The 20,784-nt window shown below is 46.3% G+C and overlaps 1 protein-coding gene across 1 annotated transcript in view; it reads right to left on the minus strand.

Moving 5' to 3' along the window:
* INTS8 (integrator complex subunit 8) overlaps positions 1–20,784 on the minus strand; it is a 90,172-nt gene that overhangs the window by 2,314 nt on the left and 67,074 nt on the right. Inside the window, exons 23-27 of the mRNA XM_077493056.1 lie at positions 20,615–20,718; positions 9,397–9,447; positions 7,774–7,847; positions 2,985–3,049; positions 1,901–1,944 (exon numbers count right to left, since the gene is read on the minus strand). Coding sequence (XP_077349182.1) covers positions 1,901–1,944; positions 2,985–3,049; positions 7,774–7,847; positions 9,397–9,447; positions 20,615–20,718 — 338 coding nt within the window. The remainder of the gene's footprint in view (positions 1–1,900; positions 1,945–2,984; positions 3,050–7,773; positions 7,848–9,396; positions 9,448–20,614; positions 20,719–20,784) is intronic.

A 20,784-nucleotide genomic window follows, 5' to 3' on the forward strand; every position in this document is an offset into this window, starting at 1 on the left:
TGCAAATGACTGAAACGGCTGCAAATGACTGGCAAGGCTGCAATTGACACTGATAAGGCTGCAATTGATGGGCATTTAAATGTAAGTTTTTTTTTCCTTAAACTTCCCTCCTAAAAGTTTTTTTCTTTTAAATTCCCTCCTAAACTTGGGGTGCGTGTTATATGCCGATAAATATGGTACGTATACGAATAACACGCCCAAACTCATCTCTTCACCACACCCTGAATTGCCTTGATTCAGTTCACATTGCAGCGCTATACAAAATCATTTTATTCACTCTTATACACACAGACACAAAGGCAAGAGAATTCTTGTTGGGCAGTGTATGAGTGCTCAGATGAACACACTTAAACCGAATTTGAATGGTTCAAAGAATGTCAGGCAAAATGGTTGACCCTCATGCATGTTCATTTCATCAAATCTGGCCCTCTTTGAAAAAAGTTTAGACACCCCTGCCGTAGACACAAAATGTAAAAATATTTAATTTATTTAATTTTTTTTTTGTAACTGTGTATTATTAGGTACAACCACCCCTGCCCCAACTTCATGGATCTCAGGTGTAGCAAAAGGTAATTCAGAGCCCACGAGGCTAAACCACACTGGACTGAAAGATTGCGGAGCCAGCCTGCAATGTGATTTTCGGGCACCAGGTTCTGTATTGTGGCACATTTTAGACCTGAGTGAGTACTGGTTAAAGGAGAAGTACAGCCAAAGCTTACACATGTAAAACTACAGGCCGCGTCAAGGCACCTTGTTTTCTTTAGTCCCCAACTCAAATTTCTGAGAGTCTCCACAGTGGAAGCGCATGCATTTTAATGGATAGGCACAGAGCAGGTGAGCCTTTTGGTAGATTAGAGCCTGGAAGGAGCACACCCCCCTCCTTAAAAAGCTACAGGAACACAGTGAACACAGAACTATGGCCGCAAAGATGTCAGTGCGTTGCTTGACCAATATAATCAAAATACAAACAAGTGGTCACTGCTCCCACATATAACTGGTTTGGGCAGAGAGGAGCCCTGGAAGGGCAACATATGTCAACAAATACAAAGATTTCCAAGCTCAAACTTACCAACCAGCCAGCGACCAACCGAATTGACCGGTATTAACAATATGTGATAAGAACAGGAACTGTTTTTTATCAGAAGTTAGAGTCAGGAATACAGAAAACAGGGTGCCTTGATGGTGCTCTGTAGCTTATTCATGTATTTGCAAATGTGTGCAGACTAAACCCCTGTTCTTAATACATACTGTGAGCCCTTGTACACACGGTCGGACATTCCGACGTAAAATGTCCGATCGGACTGTGTTGTCGGATAATCCGACCGTGTGTGGGCTACATCGGACCGTTTTCGTCAGAATATCCGACCGACGTTTTAGAGCTGGGCTATAACATTTTCTGACAACATGATCGTTTGTAGAGAATTCCGGTCGGACAAAGTGCCACGCATGCTCAGATCAAATTCCTAGACCAAAGCTATTGGCTACTAGCCTGAACGTAGTCCCGTCGTAACGAACAAACATCATCACGTTACGAATGATCGGATTTTCTGACAACTTTGTCCGACCGTGTGCATGCAACACCAGTTTCGGACAAAATCTGACGGATTTTGTTGTCGGAATGTCCGACCGTGTGTACAAGGGCTTAGACAGGGCAAATCGGTTGGTCACTGGCTGGCTGATAAGTCTGAGCTTGGAAATCTCTTTGTATTTGTTTGGCAGGTGTGGTTGTACCCAATTATACACAGAGTTACAAAAAAATAAATAAATTCAATGTTTACATTTGTGTCTATTGGATGGAGTGGTGGATCTGGGCAATGGGCAGGCACAAAGATACTAGAATGGCATTTTCCCAAACAGGTTAAAATCGGGGTACTCCCACACAAAAACAAATTTAACTTACCGCTATCTGTCTTTTATCGACCTCTCCCCTTTTATGGTGTAAATCTGAAATACTAGTTAAAGAGATTACATATGGGACAAGTACCAAATAGACATACTGTGATACAGTAGCAAATTCTCCTTTTTACACATCCACACAGGGGTCCCCAACTCCCAGGCCGGGGACCGGTAGCGGTTCATGGTCTGTGGATAGCCGGGCCGTGCATTGGGAGGTGAGTGGGGACCAGAGTCCCAACAAGGACATCACAGACCGTAGTTGCTGCTCACCTCCTGCTGTTAGACTGTTGCACAGAACCCATGTTTCTTCTCCCAGGTCTTCAGCCCCACTGCTGATGTCATCCCGTCAGCAGGACAGGGGGCGGGAGGACCTGGAGATCTGCTCTGGAGAGCAGGAGTCTTTCGTATTAATCACCCGCTTGTTAGCATAAGTTGGGCAGCTCCCACCCCTCCATCCAGATAGGCAGCTCCTGACAGAGTCACATCAGCGTGGGGGGCGAGAGACCCAGGAAAAGACATATGGCTGAAATCTGCCTCTGCCCCTGCCTCCCCTAAACAGTCCTACCTGTGGCAGGGCAATGTGATGAAGCAGCGAGAGAGGAAAGGGGGGAAGGGGGGCTTGTCTGCAAGGGACACTGATATACAAAGGCTGCACTGTGAAAGGGACACTGAAATCATCACAGTACCCCCTTTACAATGCAGCCCACATTACATTAATGTAAAGGGGACTGAACTGTAATGTAAAGGGGGCACGGAAAACACAGTGGAACTGCTTAAAAGGAGGTAACTGTAAAGGGGGGGGGGGGGGGGTTTGTGGTGTGAAGGGGAGCGAAGGACAGACTCCGTGAATATCCAGGCCATCCACCAGTCCCTGGAAAAATTGGTTGCCAGTAAAGCAGTCTCTGGTACCAAAAAGGTTAGGGACCGCTGGGTTGGCAGATCCAAATATCTGGTTGCTATGTGGACTGTTTGCTATAAAGGACAGTGATTTTTGTTATGCCCGATTATACTGGTCAGTCCAAATCGCTGATCATTTATCCAACTCATCAATATCATTTGCAATATTTTTCAATCTGGCTGAAGGATACATGTTAAATACTCCAGAATGGTCACATCCCATATGTATTCATAGTAGGAATCCATTGCATCATGGCTAGAATATAAAAATTAGACAAAAATTATTATTTCCCACTTAATTCAGAACTCGAGTCATGTCCTAAAGAGAGCAACATCAAAAAGAATTTTAACTTGCTTGCTTGTAAATGTCATATATTGGCATACAGTAGGCTGAGTATTCATAGCCCCTTGGTTCTAGGCTGGCATTTTCAGCCGATTGGGCACTGGCAAGTTTTTGAGGACATGTGTCCTGGGCAACCCCCTTATAGCTTTAATCCACTCCGTGAGTACTCAGTTTTGTAGCAAACAATGCAGAGTGACCCAGAAATAGAGGGGAGGGTGGCCTGTGGCTTGTACTGTACTCCAAGATAAGGAAGTTACAGGCAAGTCAAAATTCCTTTTTATGTTACTTGTACAGTACAGGACACAGGCCCAGTATTCATAGACACTAGGATGTGCCCAAACAATGAATGAGAAATGTGGGCAAAAACTGTGCCAATAGGCTCCACAACAAGGGTGAAAAGAACCAAAAATCTTGTGGCCTAAAAACTGCATCTGCAGAAGACTGGACATCCACCTGTTAGAACGCTGATATGGTATGAGGCCCAGGTGGTGGCTTACAAAGCTATGCAACAAAGGCTTGGTGCTTAAATGTCCAGGAAACATCCATCTATTTGGTGGAATGGGTAACAGTGCAGGAGGCATTTTTGTCCTTCAGAGTGTAAGCTCTGGTGATGAGTTGTCCAATCCATCTAGCGATGGTAGACTTTGGATCAGAATGTCCCTTGTGAGGTCCTGATGGTAGGATGAATAGGAAGTCAGCCTTCCTGATAGAAGCTGCTGCTTTGAAGTAGATCTAATGGCTCACAGTCAAGAGCAATTTCCTTTGGGTGCTTTGGAGCAGGGCACAAGAATGGCATATCTGGATCTTCACTGAGGTGGAAGACAAACACATGTCTGACGACGTAGTCCTGCATAGCCCAGAAACATTGCACTTTACATTGAGATGTGATCATGAAATAAATGTTTGGACTTATTTTCAAGGATCCTTGGTGTGCTGGCGACATACTTTTGCTTATGGTTCCAGTCTTCAGCTGAAAGTTGCTGCAGTATCTATTAATTATAGCCTTTTCCAGGAAGGTATGAGAAGGGAATATTATACATAGGATCAGACCCAAGTATTCAAGGCAAAGACAAGGTTGGAGAACAGATTTTTAGAAGTCGATCCCCCAACTGACAGCCTGAAGCATATACATTTTCTACTGAATGTTAGCCAATACAGTATCTCACAAAAGTGAGTACACTCCTCACATTTCTGTAAATATTATATCTTTTCATTTGACAACACTGAAGAAATTACACTTTACTACAATGTAATGTAGTGAGTGTATAGCTCGTATAACTGTAATTTTTCTGTCCCCTCAAAATACCTCAACACAGCCATTAATGTCTAAACCACTGGCAACAAAAGTGAGTACACCCCTAAGTGAAAATTTCCAGATTGGGCCCAATTAGGCATTTTCCCTCCCCGGTGTCATGTGACTTGTTAGTGTTACAAGGTCTCGGGTGTGAATGGGGAGCAGGTGTGTTACATTTGGTGGAAACAAAACAAAAAAGGAAGGCGCACTGACCTAGTGCATTACCATAAATAGAGCTTTATTAAAAACAAAACATATAGCAAAATGGCTACTCACAAAACGAGTATTGATAAAAGGCATAATCAATACAATTGGGTCCATCACACCGAACATCCACACGTCCAGATCTGATGTCAGATGAATTGACTAATACCCCAACACAAATGGCTGACGTGTTTCAGGGGAGAACCCCTGTCCTCAGAGCCAAGACGGGCAATGGTTTCTCGCTGGAGGCTAACGTTACATATATAGGTCTCTGAGTGCATGTGGCCAGAGGACCATTGAGCTCCCTGGAGCTCTGAGGAAAGGGGTTCTCCCCTGAAACGCATCAGCCGTTTGTGTTGGGGTATTAGTCAATTCATCTGACATCAGATCTGGACGTGTGGATGTTCGGTGTGATGGACCCAATTGTAGTGATTATGCCTTTTATCAATACTCGTTTGTGAGTAGCCATTTTGCTATATGTTTTGTTTTTAATAAAGCTCTATTTATGGTAATGCACTAGGTCAGTGCGTCTTACTTTTTTGTTTTGTTTCCTCCAGTATTTGAATACTCAATATTCTGAGGAGGGCTGCAAGACCTTTTTGACACTACCTTTTAAAACTGTCGGTATCAAACTTTGAAGAGCTATACACCAGAGCGCAGGAGAAGTTGTCTTTTTCTTGTGTTAAACTTGGTATCACTCTCACTCTCTCATACTGGTCACTGGAAGCTCAACATGGCAAAGAACTCTTTGAGGATCTGAAATAAAAGAATTGTTGCTCAACTTAACGACGTCCTAGGCTATAAGAAAATTGCCAAGACCCTGAAACTGCCTACAGTCGAGCATGGTGGTCGGGGTGTCATGGTCTGGGGCTGCAGGAGTGCTGCCGGCACTGGGGCGCTACAGTTCATTGAGGGAACCATGAATGTCAACATGTACTGTGACATACTGAAGCAGAGCATGATCCCCCTCCCTGCGGAGACTGGGCCGCAGGGCAATATTCCAACACAACAAACCCAAACACACCTCCAAGACGACCACTGCCTTGCTAAAGAAGCTGAGGCTAAAAGGTGAGGGACTGGCCAAGCATGTCTGCAGACCTAAACCCTACTGAGCATCTGTGGGACATCCTCAAATGGAAGGTGGAGGAATGCAAGGTCGCCAACATCCACCAGCTCTGTGATGTCAACATGGAGGAGTGGAAGAGGACTCCAGTGGCAGCCTGTGAAGCTCTGGTGACTGTGTGTTGTTATTTTTTGGGGGGGGGGGGCAGCAAATTTACACTGTTATACAAGCTGTTCACTCACTACTTTACATTGTAGCAAAGTGTCATTTCTTCAGTGTTCTCACATCAAAAAATAATAAACTATTTACAAAAATGTGAGTGGAGTGTACTCACTTTTGATAGATACTGTAGCATGAAGGGAGAGGAGTCCTTCATGGAAGGAGGAGGTCTTTTAGATAACCTGCGACCTGGATGCCCTGTGTTTTTCGAAATGGCAAGATGAAGTGCGAGGACCTTTGTGAATACCCCGGAGGCACAGAGGATAAGCAAAACAGTGTGACAACCTGTGAGCGATTATCTGCATATTCCCTCTTATCTACCGCATCAGCACTTTCTACACTTTACAGTAAGAGACCATCTTGAATGACTACTAATTACAAGTATTCTCTACGTCTCAGAGAGGCAATAACTGACCTTGCCGATTCCATGTACAATTTTGGAATATTAAGGAATATTAAGGAATTTGTTTAGGGAATTTAGTTTCAGGATAGGATGGATACCCCCGCTGAGTTTTTGAATAGAATCCTTTGAATCTGTCCTCTAAGGGTACTGGAACATCTACTCCCCGAGACAAGAGATGGTTCAGGGAATGCTGATAATCTGACTGTCCTTGGGCAGATTTTGCAGTGAAGGTTGGAGTTCTGAACTCTATTTTGTATCCCTTTGAAACCGCCGACTGAACCCACAGCTCTGGGCCATCCTTTGACAAAGCAAAGTGTGACAGACATCCCCTCACTCTTAGGAGTCAGAGCACCCCTTCACTGGGAAGTCTTGGTGGACTATAAGTCTTGCTCTGAAAGAAAGGGTGTAAAAGAATAGCCTTCTTATGAATTTTGTCAAGTCTCTCACCAAAGAAATGTGCTCCTTCAAAGGGCATACATGTGAGGCATCTATTACAGGCAGATTAAAGCGGAGGTCCACCCTAAAGTGGACCTTCCACTCATCGGAACCCATCGGAAGCACCACAATTGGCACCTTTCAGGGGGGAGGGGGGTGCAGATACCTGTACAGTACAGGTATCTGCACCCACTTCCGGGATAGCTCTCTGCGGAAAGGGGCGTAGATTACGCCCTTTTCCGAAAGTCCCCCCGCTGCCTGCTGGGAAACATACAGATCCCAGAGGCAGCGGGTCCATCCTTATTGCGCAGCGCGACTCGCGCATGCGCAGCAAGGAACCGGGAAATGAAGCCGAAAGGCTCCACTTCCTGATTCCCATACCCAAGATGGCGGCGGCAGCACCCGAGAGACGATCGAGAGATCGGCTTCGGGTGCCGACATCGCGGGCGCGCTGGACAGGTAAGTGTCACTATTTTAAAAGTCAGCAGCTGTAGTATTTGTAGCTGCTGGCTTTAAAAAAAAAAAAAAAAAACACGCGGAGTCCCGGCGGACTCCCGCTTTAAGGTGACCAGGTCTCATATTCTGGTCATGTGAATGGAAATCAGAGCCATTCTAGAACGTTGTATCAGAACTTATTATAGGGAACACAAAAGAGCAAGGCAGAAGATGGTTCTGTAATTGCTTAGTTCAAGTACTGAACTGGAATACAGCCTATAACCCAGGGTCTATGAATACTCAGCCTGTGTTGTGTACTGTATGATTAAGAGAACACTTTTCTTAGTATCGAGGATTAGAACCTTTGCCAGCTTTTTTTTTTGGTTATCTGTGACCTTATGGGAAGATTTCTCTTTAGTTCCTGTCCTTCTTACTGGTGCTTCCTGTCACAGCAAATAAATATCTCCCAAACAAGTACACTGCCATTAAAACCCGATAGTGAGTCTAATCCTCCTTCCCTATTCAATCCACAATCTAAAATTTAAAATAAATAAAAAAAAAAACTTTATCGAATGCAGCATTACCCATTTTGTTCTTGAAGAGCTTTGAAAGCAGTTTTATAATCAACTTCTCGAAGGAATTGGCAGAGTATAGCGACCTGTAAAAAGAATAATCAATCATGAAATCTTAGTGATAAAGACTGTAGAATATAACAATGTATATATGGATGTTTATTGTGCAGAGGTTTACACTCATCCCAAGCCTATCTGGATATTGCATCCATGTTCGCTTTACTTTTGTGGATTTTCTCTAAGTATTCCGGTTTCCTCACAAAACGTAAAGACATGTTGATACAATAGTTCCCTCCCATCCAAACGCCCAATGCCAGCGCTAGACTATTTTGTGCCCTAGGCAAAAGAAGCTGACACATGTAGTGCCCCCACCATGTACAAGGGCCGCTGACACCTGTAGTGCTATCCACTATGTAAAGGGGTCACAGACATCTGTAGTGCCCCCCCCCCCACCATGTAAAGGGGCCGCTGACACTTGTAGTGCCTCTACCTGCTCTTGTATTATATTCCAGCTCTGGCAATGGCAGAGTTCTCTCCTTAGTACACGGACCTTCACAAACCATACCAGAGATAGCATACCCCCACCAGACACTGCCAGTCTATACATATGCTAAGTCCACAGACAACTACCCACTGGTACTTACTGGAGTTGCCGAGACCGAAGCATGAATGTGTGCTTGCCTCCCCCCTCTGTACAAGGTTCACAGAGCGTACTGCTGCCTCAGCCAGCTGCACAGAAGACACGCTCCTCAGCCCCACACTTTAGCATTACTTCTTCCTTCTCCGATTTTCTGCTTGGAGGACATGCGGCTCAGTGGACCTGGCCAGCCCTGTTTTAAGGCAAGTCTGCGGCGGCCAGCCCAGTTAGCCTCTGCCAGGTAGCTGTGGGTTGCACAGCCGCCTAGTTTGTCTAGTGGTAGCGCAGACCCTGCAAAGGCCTGTTGTGTTTGAGAGTGTATGACTGCTGCAGGAACATCTGTAAGCTCCTTTAGGGGCAGAAATAAAATGTGAACAATTCAATGTTTCCTAAATAGCTTTATGAATGAGTACAGTTTCAAAGAGAAGTATGGCCAAAGCTTTTTTGGTTATACTTCTCTTCTGGGTCTTCAGTCTCTGCAAGGCTCCCAACTTTAGGTTCCACTTAGATGTCTGACTGGCAGCTGGCTGAGCCTCTTAAAAAGTGCAGCTGAAAGCATGAGCCAGATGCTCCCATCTCCTCCACAGCCTGGGGCTCCAGTGAGCTCTGGGGGGACAGAGCAGAGAACCAGTGACTGAAAGCTACTGCTCTCTGCTCAGTGAAGACCAAGAACTCAGCGAGCAGCAGTCATTTGACTGCTCAGTTCTGTCTTAGAGCCAGTTGGGGACAGCTGCAGCATCGGGCCAATGCTGCAGCCATATAGGTGAGCATAGATTCATTAATTTTTTTAATTTCCCATAATTCTCTTAACCTATACAACAGTGGCGGTTAACTGGAGACACGCGGAAGTACACAGAGTTTGGGAACAGGTTATAAAGACACTGATAATACAGTCCCTGTAAAAAAGAAATGATCCCGTTATCTAAGGGCTTCAGAACAAGTACAAAAAGGTCTGTAGGTTGGGTATCAGGGAAAAACTATATTCAACGGGCACATACCTGAGTGTGGCAGGAGAGTTGGTTACAGCACTTTATCATTCTTTTAATCACCTGTTGAATGAACAGCAAACTTAAGGCTCCATGTTATATTTATCCAATAAGCAAATCAAATCTAGGATCAGTGTTGAAATGGTTAGAGAAGCTTCTCTGCCAATATTCACTATTCCGGCATACAAACTGTGGATAATGAAGATTTATTTGAACAAAGCAGGCCTTTTAGTGTTTGAAAATTCCAAGGTACAGTGAGGGGAAAAAAAATAAAATAAAAAGTATTTGATCCCCTGCTGATTTTGTACATTTGCTTACTGACAAAGAAATAGTCTATAATTTTAATGGTATGTTTATTTTACCAGAGAGAGACAGAACAACAACAAAAATTTCCAGAAAATACCATTTCAAAAAAGTTATAAAAATGTATTTGCATTTTAATTAGTGAAATAAGTATTTGACTCCTTTGTAAAACTTGACTTAGTACAGGGGTCGGCAACCTACGTCCCTCACCCTACCCGCCGCCAAATGCCCGGCCCATCAGTGCGTGTGATGAATTCATGTGCACCAGGCCCGTGAACATTTTAACCCTGGTTGGCTTTCTTGGGCTAACAAACCACTCAGCTGTTATCGCAAGCAGCGGGAGGGGATGCCCCCCCCTCCTGCCGCTCACCCGGGCTCTTCTGTTCCAGCGGGATGCCCGAGTGACCAGCCGGCACATCCGCCGGATGGCTGGAGACCCGAACAAAGCCACAATCGGCTTTGATTGGGTCTCGGATCTAGTAACTCGGAAGCGATGTCATGACAACAAAAAAGCTGAATACATCCAAATGTATATGACTTAGCACATAACCTGCGTGGTCCAATGACCAACACATTAATTAAATAAATTACTGAAAATAATAATATTAGAGGCTAATAAAGTGCTAGAACAATAAAGTGCATTAACAACAGTGCATATAATAATTAAATACAATATCTGTCTGTATAAAGTGCACTCCTAGTGAGGACACTGATGCATTCAACATAGTCTAGTGATATAAAGTGTTCTTAAAGTGCAAAAAGTGCACTCACTGTGGAAATAATAAAGTGCTACCAGCTTCCGGTCCGCGGCATTCACTACCGGTATGTGATGTTTACTTCTGGTTTTACGTCCTGCATGTTACGTCGCGGCGCATTCCCCCGATGGAGTCACGAGGTGTGCGCCGTGACGTAGAGCGTAGGACGCAAATCCGGAAGTAAACAACACATTACCCAAAAAAACAGGAAAAAAAAGGAAAAATTGTGTGTGCAATTGCAACTATACAGCCGCCTACAAAACTTTGTGGCCAAAACAGGCATCAGCCGATGCTCTGACATCTACCTTGTAGAATTTTGTAAAGGTGTGAACAGACGACCAGGTTGCCGCTTTACACACTTAAGCGACAGACGCTTGATGTCGGAAGGCCCAGGACGTTCCGATTGCCCTTGTGGAGTGGGCCGTGAACGGAAAGGGGGGCACCTGCCCCTTCAAGGCGTAGGCTTGTACTTACAATCTGCCTGATCCACCACATGCCTTTCTTTGGACCAGCCACCAAAACAAACAAGGAGTCTGACTTCCGGAAGAGAGCCGTGGCAGAAAAATACACCTTCAGAGCTCGAACCATGTCCAGGGAATGGAGGGCCACCTCTTTAGGATGTGACAACACCAGATTCAGATCCCACAGGGGTAACTGTGGACGCACCGTAGGAACTACATGCCAGACCCCTTGGACAAAAGTGCTCACTAGAGAATCAGACGCCAGGGGGTCGCTGAAAAAAATACAGCCGAAGCTGATATTTGTCCCTTAATGGTGCTTAACGTCCATTTCTGGTCTACTCCTTGCTGAAGAAACAGCAGGATCCTGGATATTAAAAAGGAGCACGGATGCCATCCTTTCTCTTCACACATGGAGATGTAGGCCTTCCAGGTACGGTGATATATCTTCCGAGAAGAAGATTTCCGCGCTCTCAGCATAGTTGAGATCACAGAGTCTGAAAGATCCCGGTTCCTCAACACTTGACTCTCAATAGCCATGCCGTTAAAGCCAGTGATGGTAAAGCAGGATGAAGAATCAGACCTTGCGACAGAAGAACTTCTCGTAACGGCAGTCGCCAGGGGGTGCCTGCCACCAGGAGCACCAGGTCTGCGTACCAGGGACGCTGAGGCCAAACTGGGGCAATCAGAATTACTGGAATCCCCTCGGCCTCTACTCTGCAGAGCAGACGTGGTAACAGTTTCAGCGGAGGAAAGGCATAGATCAGCTGGTACTGACCCCATGGAGCCACCAGCGCATTCGACGTGTCTGCCAATGGATCTCTTGTCCTGGACACAAATCTCGGCACCTTTCTGGTTGAGACGGGAGGCCAGAAGATCCACGTCTGGTGTGCCCCACCTTAGGCACAGTAGCCTGAACACCTCCGGATGCAATGCCCATTCTCCTGGGTCCAGCATCTGGCGACTTAGTCCACCTGCCAGTTCTCCACTCCCGGGATGTAAATGGCCAACATGGCCGGTACATGTCTCTCTGCCCACTGAAGTATGTGAGCGACCTCCTGTGCGGCGCTGAGCTTCTTGTTCCTCCTGGATGATTTACGCATGCCACAGCCGTGGCGTTGTCTGACTGGATCCTGATCGGACGCCCTCAAAGTCTTATTGACCATGTGGAGAGGCATAGTCTGATCGCTCTCAATTTGAGCAGATTGATCGGCAACTTGGATTCCTCCACCGACTAGAGGCACTGGGTCAACTGAACTCCCATTACTCCACCCCAGCCGGAAAGGCTGGCGTCCGTTGTGATCACCATCCATTTCAGAGGTAAGAACGACTTCCCGGACTGAAGTACTGGGGACCTCAGCCACCAGATCAGGGAATCCCTGACTAACTGGCTCACCTGGATTTGACAGTCCAGGGACAACGGAGATTTGTCCCCTTTTGTCAAAATCTCCTTCTGCAGGACTCTGGTGTGGAACTGGGCATATGGAACTGCCTCGAAGGAGGCCACCATGAGTCCCAGGACTCGCATGCAGAAGCATAGCGACAACCACTCGTGGTTCATCAGCAGTTTTACCGTGGCTCTGAGAGTCTGCAGCTTATCTGAAGGGAGAAACACTCACTTCCATGGAGTCCAGCAACAAGCCTAGGTACTCCAAACGCTGAGTTGGTATGATCACCGGCTTTTTTAGGTTTAACAGCCACCCAAATTCCTGCAGGGTCTGCATGGTGATCGCCACATCCTCCTCCAACTTTGAGGTGGAAGATGCTCTCAGGAGATAGTCTAGGTATCCCATGATCCCTCGTTGCCGTAGCAACACCAAAACAGGAGCCAATACCTTGGTAAAGACTCGGGGGGGGGGCTGATGCCAAACCAAAAGGGAGAGCCACAAACTGGTAGTGGGCTTCCCCGACTGCAAAACGCAGAAACTTCTGATGCCAGAGGCATATGGGTACATGCAGGTACGCATCCTGGATGTCCAAGGACGCCAGGGAGTCCCCTTAATGGAGTGCAGCGACTACTGAGCAAACTGATTCCATTCTGAACCTCTGTACTTTTACAAAGTAATTGAGGGCTTTGGATCCAAGATTGAACGTACCCCTTCCTTCTTGGGGACTACAAACATATTGGAGTAGAACCCCTGGCAACATTCCGCTTCCGGGACAGGTACTATCACCCCACGATTCAGCAGGTCCCTTACCACCCCCAAGAGGGCCTCTTGGCAAGCCGGGAGTATGGGTATGCTGGAGTGGAAGAATGTTAAACGGCCAAGAGAGGAGCTCTATCTTGTAGCCGGAGGAAATCAGATTGCAGACCCATTGGTTGGACAGCCGAGAGGCCCACCGGGCTGCAAACTCCCCAAGGCGACCCCCCCACCCATGCTGTGGGTGGGGGCAAATCTTGATGCAGTAGCACTTTTGCTCGCAGGCTTGTGGTTACAGGGACGCTTTGGTCCTTCAGAGGTCGTCCGGACAGGCTGGGAACGTTTGGTCGAAGCTCGGCGGACAAAAAAGCAGTTTGTGAGCAGAAAATGAGGGCCCTTGCCTACGGCGTGGCTCCATAGCCTTCCTGGGCTATGGGAGCAGAGTACTCTTACCACCTGTGGCATTTTTAGTAAAGTCACCCAAAGAGGCTCCAAAAGAGCCGGTCGCCAAGGAAGGGAATATCCGTCTGGGCTTTTTTGGATGCCTGGTCAGCAGACCAGCATTTTAACCAAATCAGGCGCCTCAGCACCACTGCTGACACTGAAGCCCTGGATAACAGAGGGAGAGTATCCAGGGTCTAGTCACAAACATACCTGTTGCTCTCCCAATTCACAGTGCAACAGTTTTGCCCACTCAGTTAGTGTCTGTGACACAAGTGCAGATGCCAGTACTGGTCACATGGTTGACCCCACAACTGTAAACAAGGAACGAGCCACTGCCTCAGCCTTCCTGTCCGTGGAATCCTTAAAAGCAGGAGTCCCCTCTACCGGGATTGTGGTTACTTTGTTTAACCTAGATACTGGGAGGTCCACGACCGGAGAGGCCGACCACTTCTTGAGAAGGCTCTCCTCAAAGGGGTAGCGCACCGCCATGTATTTGGGGACCGAAAAGGTCCATTGCGGTCAACCCCATTCCTTGTAAATTAACTTGTCAATATAAGTCAGATACGGGAACACCTTGGGTGTACGGGCTGGCTTACGGGTCCCAAAAGGGACCGCTATATCAGCAGAGGGATCTGCTGGCTCCTGAATCTTCAGGATATCATGCACAGCTGTGATAAGTGCTCCAACAAGTGCTTTGTCGCGCATGGACCCGGACAGGGACTCATCCTCACTGTCCGATCGGTCCTGGTCAGCGTCATCTGAAACGACAGAACAGGGGTCACCAGCCTCAGCAGGGCCTGAGTCTGCGTCAGAGCTCTCCCCAGAGGACTGGGGGGGGCAGGGGCCACTTTTTAGCACCTTTGCGCCCACGCACCGCCTCCATCTTGGCAACGAACGAATTGAGGACCGCCGACAAAGTGTCCAGGGGCACTGCACATTCTGCAGGTGAACTGGTTGCAATTGCCTGGATTTCGGAGGAAGAAACACTAGTTTCTGAAGCCATGTTGACCCTACCCTGTCTGCCACCAGATGGGGACTTAGGACAGTGATGGTCCCACCCTCCTAACTGCTGCTGGCTGAGGGGCTCTTTCCCGCAGGACTCACCACCCTGACTGGTTCTGCGCTGTCCAGCAAGTAGTGCCTGTGTTCCTTGTCAGCTCCCAGGTGCATAGGAAAACCCACTGTGTCATCCAGAGCTGCTGCTTATGGTGTTGAAACCGCTCTGCAATGTGCTCAGGCTCAAAGAAAATGGCTGCCCAGCGTCCAGTATAAGGACATAAAGCACAGAGAAAATTGCCGCCGGACTAGAGGAATGCATGCTACTCCTAGAGACTGACCAAAAAACGTGCTCAGGCTTCAAGAAAATGGCCACCGGGCGTCCAGTATAAAAGGACAAAACCACAGGGAAAATGGCTGCCAAGCTACAGGAGAGTATGCTGCTCCTTGCCCTCACCTAAGATTGCCATTGAACACTGAAAACCATGAGGGACAGTGACAGAAAATGGCGGTGAACAGCGCTGCAGGGATCACAGACACAGCCTCCACAGACACCCCCAGGGAGAGAAAACACATATCAGGGTACAGCCAGACAGCGCAGTCCCCCCCAGGTGAGAGCCCCTGTAAACGACACACACTGCTCAGTAGCCACATGCAGCATCCCCCACAGGGGGGGGGGAGGGAAGATAGGGGCAGGGAGAGAAGAGAGGGAGGTGAGGGACCCCCAAATCGACCTCCCCAGGAATGCCCAGCTGCCCAGCCCCACCGAGGCAGGGAGAGCTGTACTTACCAGTACTGAAGAGCTGGGAGACATTCCATCACAGACCCACTCTCCGATCAGTACGGGATGGCTGCTGGCCATGGCACACTGACGCAGACATCAGTAGCCCGGTCATATGTGCGCCCCGGAGCATTAAAGCTCACCGACCACCTCTGGAGCTGAGGTACATCGTGGCCGACCCAGCGCGGAGCTCTGGTGGCCAGGCTGGGGAGACTAAAAGGATAAGAGTATCCAGCCTGTCACCCAGCCGGCTGTTGATAATAGATCACAGGATTGTCTTGCACAAAAAGAAGAGCTTCTGCAGAAAACAATCCGGACCGATGGGCCCGCAGGGTTCCTACGTCCTTCTCCTTCACTAGACAGAATAAAACAGAGTGCTGCATGGCAGGCTGGGGGGTTGTTACCCAAGGGACCGCCCCTTGGGCGGAACCAAAAATTCTGTGTTTTTCATAACATGTTATGCCTAGTCTTCTCCTAAAGGTGGCGAAACAACCCAATGGCTAAGGGAGGAGCTGTGTCAGTCGGTGAATATAAGAGAAAGCCAAACTTGGCGTTTTGAATGCTTTTAAGTACAAACGAGAGGAAGAAAAAATTTATAAAAATGATGTAAAGCACTCCATCCCTCCGTGCTAGTGCACAGACGCAAATGCATATGTAAGCCGTGACCAAAAATGCAAACAGTGTTCAAACCACACATGTGAGGTATCACCTCGATCATTCGAGCGAGAGAAATAAATTCCAGCACAAGACCTCCTCTGTAACATGGCCCCGTCCATAGTTCCTTTGATGTAGTAAAATTGTCCTGTCCCCTTAGCAGAAAAACACCCCCAAAGCATTAGGTTTCCACCTTCATTTTTGACGGCAGCATTTTTCCTCCTCCAAACACTGCGAGTTGAGTTGATGCCAAGGAGCGTGATTTTGGTCTCATCTGACCACAATACTTTCACCCAGTTCTCCTCTGAATCATTAAGATCTTCATTAGCAAACTTCAGACAGGCCTGTGCATGTCCTTTCTTCAGCAGGGGGACCTTGTGTGCACTGCAGGAGTTCAGTCCCTTATGGCGTAGCGTGTTACCAATTGTTTTCTTGGTGACTATGGTCCCAGCTACCTTGAGATCATGGCATCATCTACCTTGCATTCTGTCTATCTGGTTTATCTCTGGCACATGTGAATAACAGAATTCTTCTTCATTCAAGCTCCTGGTGGTGTGTGGCTGTTTTTCTTTCCTACCTGTGTTCTATGGTGGAAAGCAGACCTGGCACCCACTTTGGTTGAGCTGATCATTTATGCACCCGAGCGGTGTACACACTGTCTCCAATATGCCTTTAGATCATTGACAAGATTCTCCAGTGTAGTTTTGGGCTGATTCCTCACTGTTGTCATGATCATTGAAACTCCATGGCGCGAGATCCTGCATGGAGCCTCAGACCGAGGGAGATTGAGAGTTATTTTTAGTTTCTTCCATTTGCAAATAATCTCACCCACTGTTGTCACCCTCTCACCAAGGTGCTTGGCGATGGTCTTGTAGCCCATTCCAGCCTTGTGTAGGTTTAAAATCTTGTCCCTGACATCCTTGGACAACTCTTTGGTCTTTGCCATGGTGGAGAGATTGGAATCTGATCGATTGCTTGCTTCTGTGGACAAGTGTCTTTTACACAGGAGAGTGCTCCTAATCTCAGCTCTTTACCTTTATAGAAGACGCATGGGAGCCAGAAATTTTGCTGATTGATAGGGGTAAAAAATATTATTTTTACTCATACACATTAAAATGCAAATCAATTTATAATTGTTTTGAAATGCATTTTTTTTCTAGATATTTTTGTTGGTATTCTCTCACTGTTAAAATAAACCTACCATTAAAATTATAGACTGATCACTGTTTTGTCATTGGGCAAATGTCCAAATTTAGCAGGGGGAAGCAAATACTTTTTTCCCTCACTGTAATGTATATGAATTCAAAATTTTGACAACCATTTTGCTCTTCTGCACTGAAAAACTGTATATTAGGCAATTTGAGGCACATATAGGCACAGAAAGCAACCATTCCTTTACTAGGATCTAAGTATGGTTAATTTAGTGTTGAGCTAAAGGTTAAGAGTCGTTTAAAAGGTTAGTTTTACGAGCTAAGATTTAATTTTAGTGGCTCGATTAGGTGTTCCTTAGAGATGCAAACAATTTGCCAAACTTGATATTGAAACAAAATTACAGATTTTGGCTAAACAAGCCTTTATATTTGCCCTGTAGCTCCGCAAGGCAAAATTAGATGCAAGAAATTATTTTTAAAGCTACAGCATGCTCCTAGGTGTAAGGCAGGCCAAAATGAAAATAAAGCCATGTCATACCTCCTTGAGACATGTCTTTGTTATCAACAAGACCGTATAAGCATGTTCACACTCACAGAGTTATAAAATGTCCTTCTTGACAGACAAAGAAAGCTATGTCATGGCACAGATGAACAAAACTTCCTGAGCATGTGGCTGTACTTATAAAGCCATGTCAGTAATATGGTTGTCTGAAACAAGGCCACGGAACACCCCATCACTGTATATTATTGTTCTGCTGATAAACCATGACATTACTAACATGCCACTTATATTACTTTTTTATCCAAAGTGTTCCATTATCGTTAGAGTTGGCTTGTATGGCCAGCACTACAACAGTTAGGTTAAGGATAAGGGACAAGCTACAGGGGTTGGACAAAATATGGAAACACCAGGTAAAAGAACGGAATGGTTACCCAATAAGATGTTGGACTGTCTCCCCTGGGAATTGACAAATATAAGTCTTTGATGGTGGATAATGGAATCTGATACCACTCTAAAGGCAAAAATCATTCCAGTTCTTGCAGAGATGCTGGAGGTGGAAAACAAGCCCAAACGTTGTTTTCCAAAACTGACCATAGTGGCTCTATAATACTGAGGTCCAGTGACTGTGGCACCCAGGGAAGGTGTGAGACTTCATCTGCATGCTCGTCATGTAAATCAGAGCATTATGTTCTTGGAAAATAGCGCCATCTTCGAGAAACAATGTCTGTACCATGGGGTGCACATAGTCTGCCAAAATGTGTACATAATCACTGGCAGTAACTCTACCTTTCAAGGTAATTAAGAGGGGATTGTGCCACCACTATGCTTTACCGTTGGCACAAGACAGTCCTGGTCGTAAGCTTGGGACAGTGTTCGCGGCGCGTGTGAAGCTCAATTTATTGGACCATATGACAGTCTTCTATTGATCAATAATCCACGATTTATGGGTGTTGCACCACTCTCGCCTCTTCTGAGCATTAATATTGGTCACTAGTGGTTTGGCAATGGAAGTTTGCCCATGAATGTTTTGCTTATGGCGTCCCCTCTGCCTAGTTTTTGTGGACACTGGCTTTGGAAGACCAATGCCGCGTACACACGACCGGACTTTTTGACAGCAAAGGTCCGACGGAACGAGTCCATTGGACAATCCGATCTTGTGTGGGCTCCTTTGGACCTTTGCTTGCCAAAAATCCGGCGGGCTTTAGAAATAGAACACGTTTAATGCCGCGTACATATGACTGGACTTTGAGGGACTAGGTCTGACGGTCTTTCCGACTCACTTACGGCGGAGTTCCAACGGACTTTCCCACACACAATCACACCAAAATCCAATGGATTCGAACGTGATGACATAAGACCGGACTAGAATAAGGAAATTCATAGCCAGTAGCCAATAGCTGCCCTAGCGTCAGTTTTTGTCCGTCGGACTAGCATACACACGAACGGATTTCTCGGTCCGGCTGTGTTCCGGTGGAAAAATTTAAATGTTCGATTTCTAAAGTCCGCTGGATTTTTGGCAAGCTAAAGGTCCGATGGAGCACACACATGATCGAATTGTCCGACAGACTCGTTCCGTCGGACCTTTGCTGTCAAAAAGTCCGGTCATGTGTACGCGGCATTCAATTTTTCTACCGGAACTCTGCTGGACCGAGAAATCCATTCACTTGTATGCTAGTCCGACGGACAAAAACCGACGCTAGGGCAGCTATTGGCTACTGGCTATGAACTTCCTTATTGTAGTCCGGTCTTATGTCATCACGTTCGAATCCGTCGGACATTGGTGTGATTGTGTGTGGCCAAGTCCGTTCATTCGGAAAGTCTGTCGAAACTCCGCCGAAAGTCAGTCGGACCTAGTCCCTCGAAAAGTCTGGTTGTGTGTACGCGGCATAAGATTGAGCTCTGCAGTCACTTTTGCAGCAGTTGTTTTATAATTATGGGTCACAATCCTATGTAATGTCCTTTTGTCTCTTTCGGCCAGTTGACCATGTCAACTGTGCTTATGCTGATCAGATGTTTTCCTGGAAACTGTATATGCCGTCATAACCTTTGATACTGTACCTCGCAACACCACAAATAAAATTGACAACTTCAGTCATAGAGGCACCAGCTAAGCGGGTGCCAACAATGTGCCCTCTTTGAATCTCAGTAAGCTCTGACATGACTCTGTATTACTAGCAGGGCACGCAGTGAATGAAAAGTGAGGCTTCCCATCTATTAGCTAGGTGTCTCCTCACACGGCGGAAGCAAAAGAACGCTCCATCACTTCTGCTTTCAACATGAAACATCTCCAAATCGTGTAGGGTTTCCATATTTTTGTCCAAACCCTATATAGGTCATGAACATTTTTAGAAGATACTCCATCACTTGTTTTGAACATTGAAAGCTTCATACCAGCAATGATTATCTTGGTCCCAATTAAAAAAAAATTATTGAACTCCCGAGGCAAGAAAGCTCCCTTTCGGTTTAGAATTCTACATACCCAACAGATAGAAGCCAAGCAACCTGTGTACCTCAGATCTTTATCCATGGTTGAATCTCTATAGGTCAGACAGCAGTTTTTCATGTAACTACACGCAATCTGGCCAGCCCCATCATTTCATAGTACAGACCATATGATTGACATATATTAGCATTTCCTTTTGTGTGCAGCTATAAAGCTGCGCTGTGAACTTCCTCACGGAAAGGATTTTATTAGACAACAAACATTGGAATCAAATGAAATCGTGCTTTAAGCATGGCAATAGCTTCGGGTCTAAATCAGGATTGCTTGATAACTAATGATAAGTGACTTTCAGTTAAAAAGAACAATGCCAGCCAACAACAGACATTGCAATACACACTAAATTCATAATCACTGACACATTCCCACCATGGCCTCCCACAAGTGTAACTACTGGCCTCTGTGGTTCCTTTTTTTCCCCCAGGGTTGGGCATAGGTTCACAAATGTGTACACAGTACACCTGCATTAAAAGGGAACCCTATACATACAGACTGTTTCCTGGGATCACAAAGCTTTTTTTGCAATATTTGTACATCTGTCTGACCTGATCGGTATACACATCTGGAGGGACCTGCTTGGTGAAGAAGTCAGATGAGACAGCCCCAGCCTGAAGATAGTAGTTTAAAGCAGCAGAAAACTGGTTGGTTGCTGAGAAAAAAAAAAAATATATATATATGTTTGTACGCTGAGCACACTGCTTGTACCGGATGTCTA

Source organism: Lithobates pipiens, unplaced genomic scaffold, assembly GCF_037356315.1.
Source record: "Lithobates pipiens isolate NorthernLeopardFrog02 unplaced genomic scaffold, aLitPip1_a1.2 Scaffold_19, whole genome shotgun sequence".
Lineage (NCBI taxonomy): Eukaryota > Metazoa > Chordata > Amphibia > Anura > Ranidae > Lithobates > Lithobates pipiens.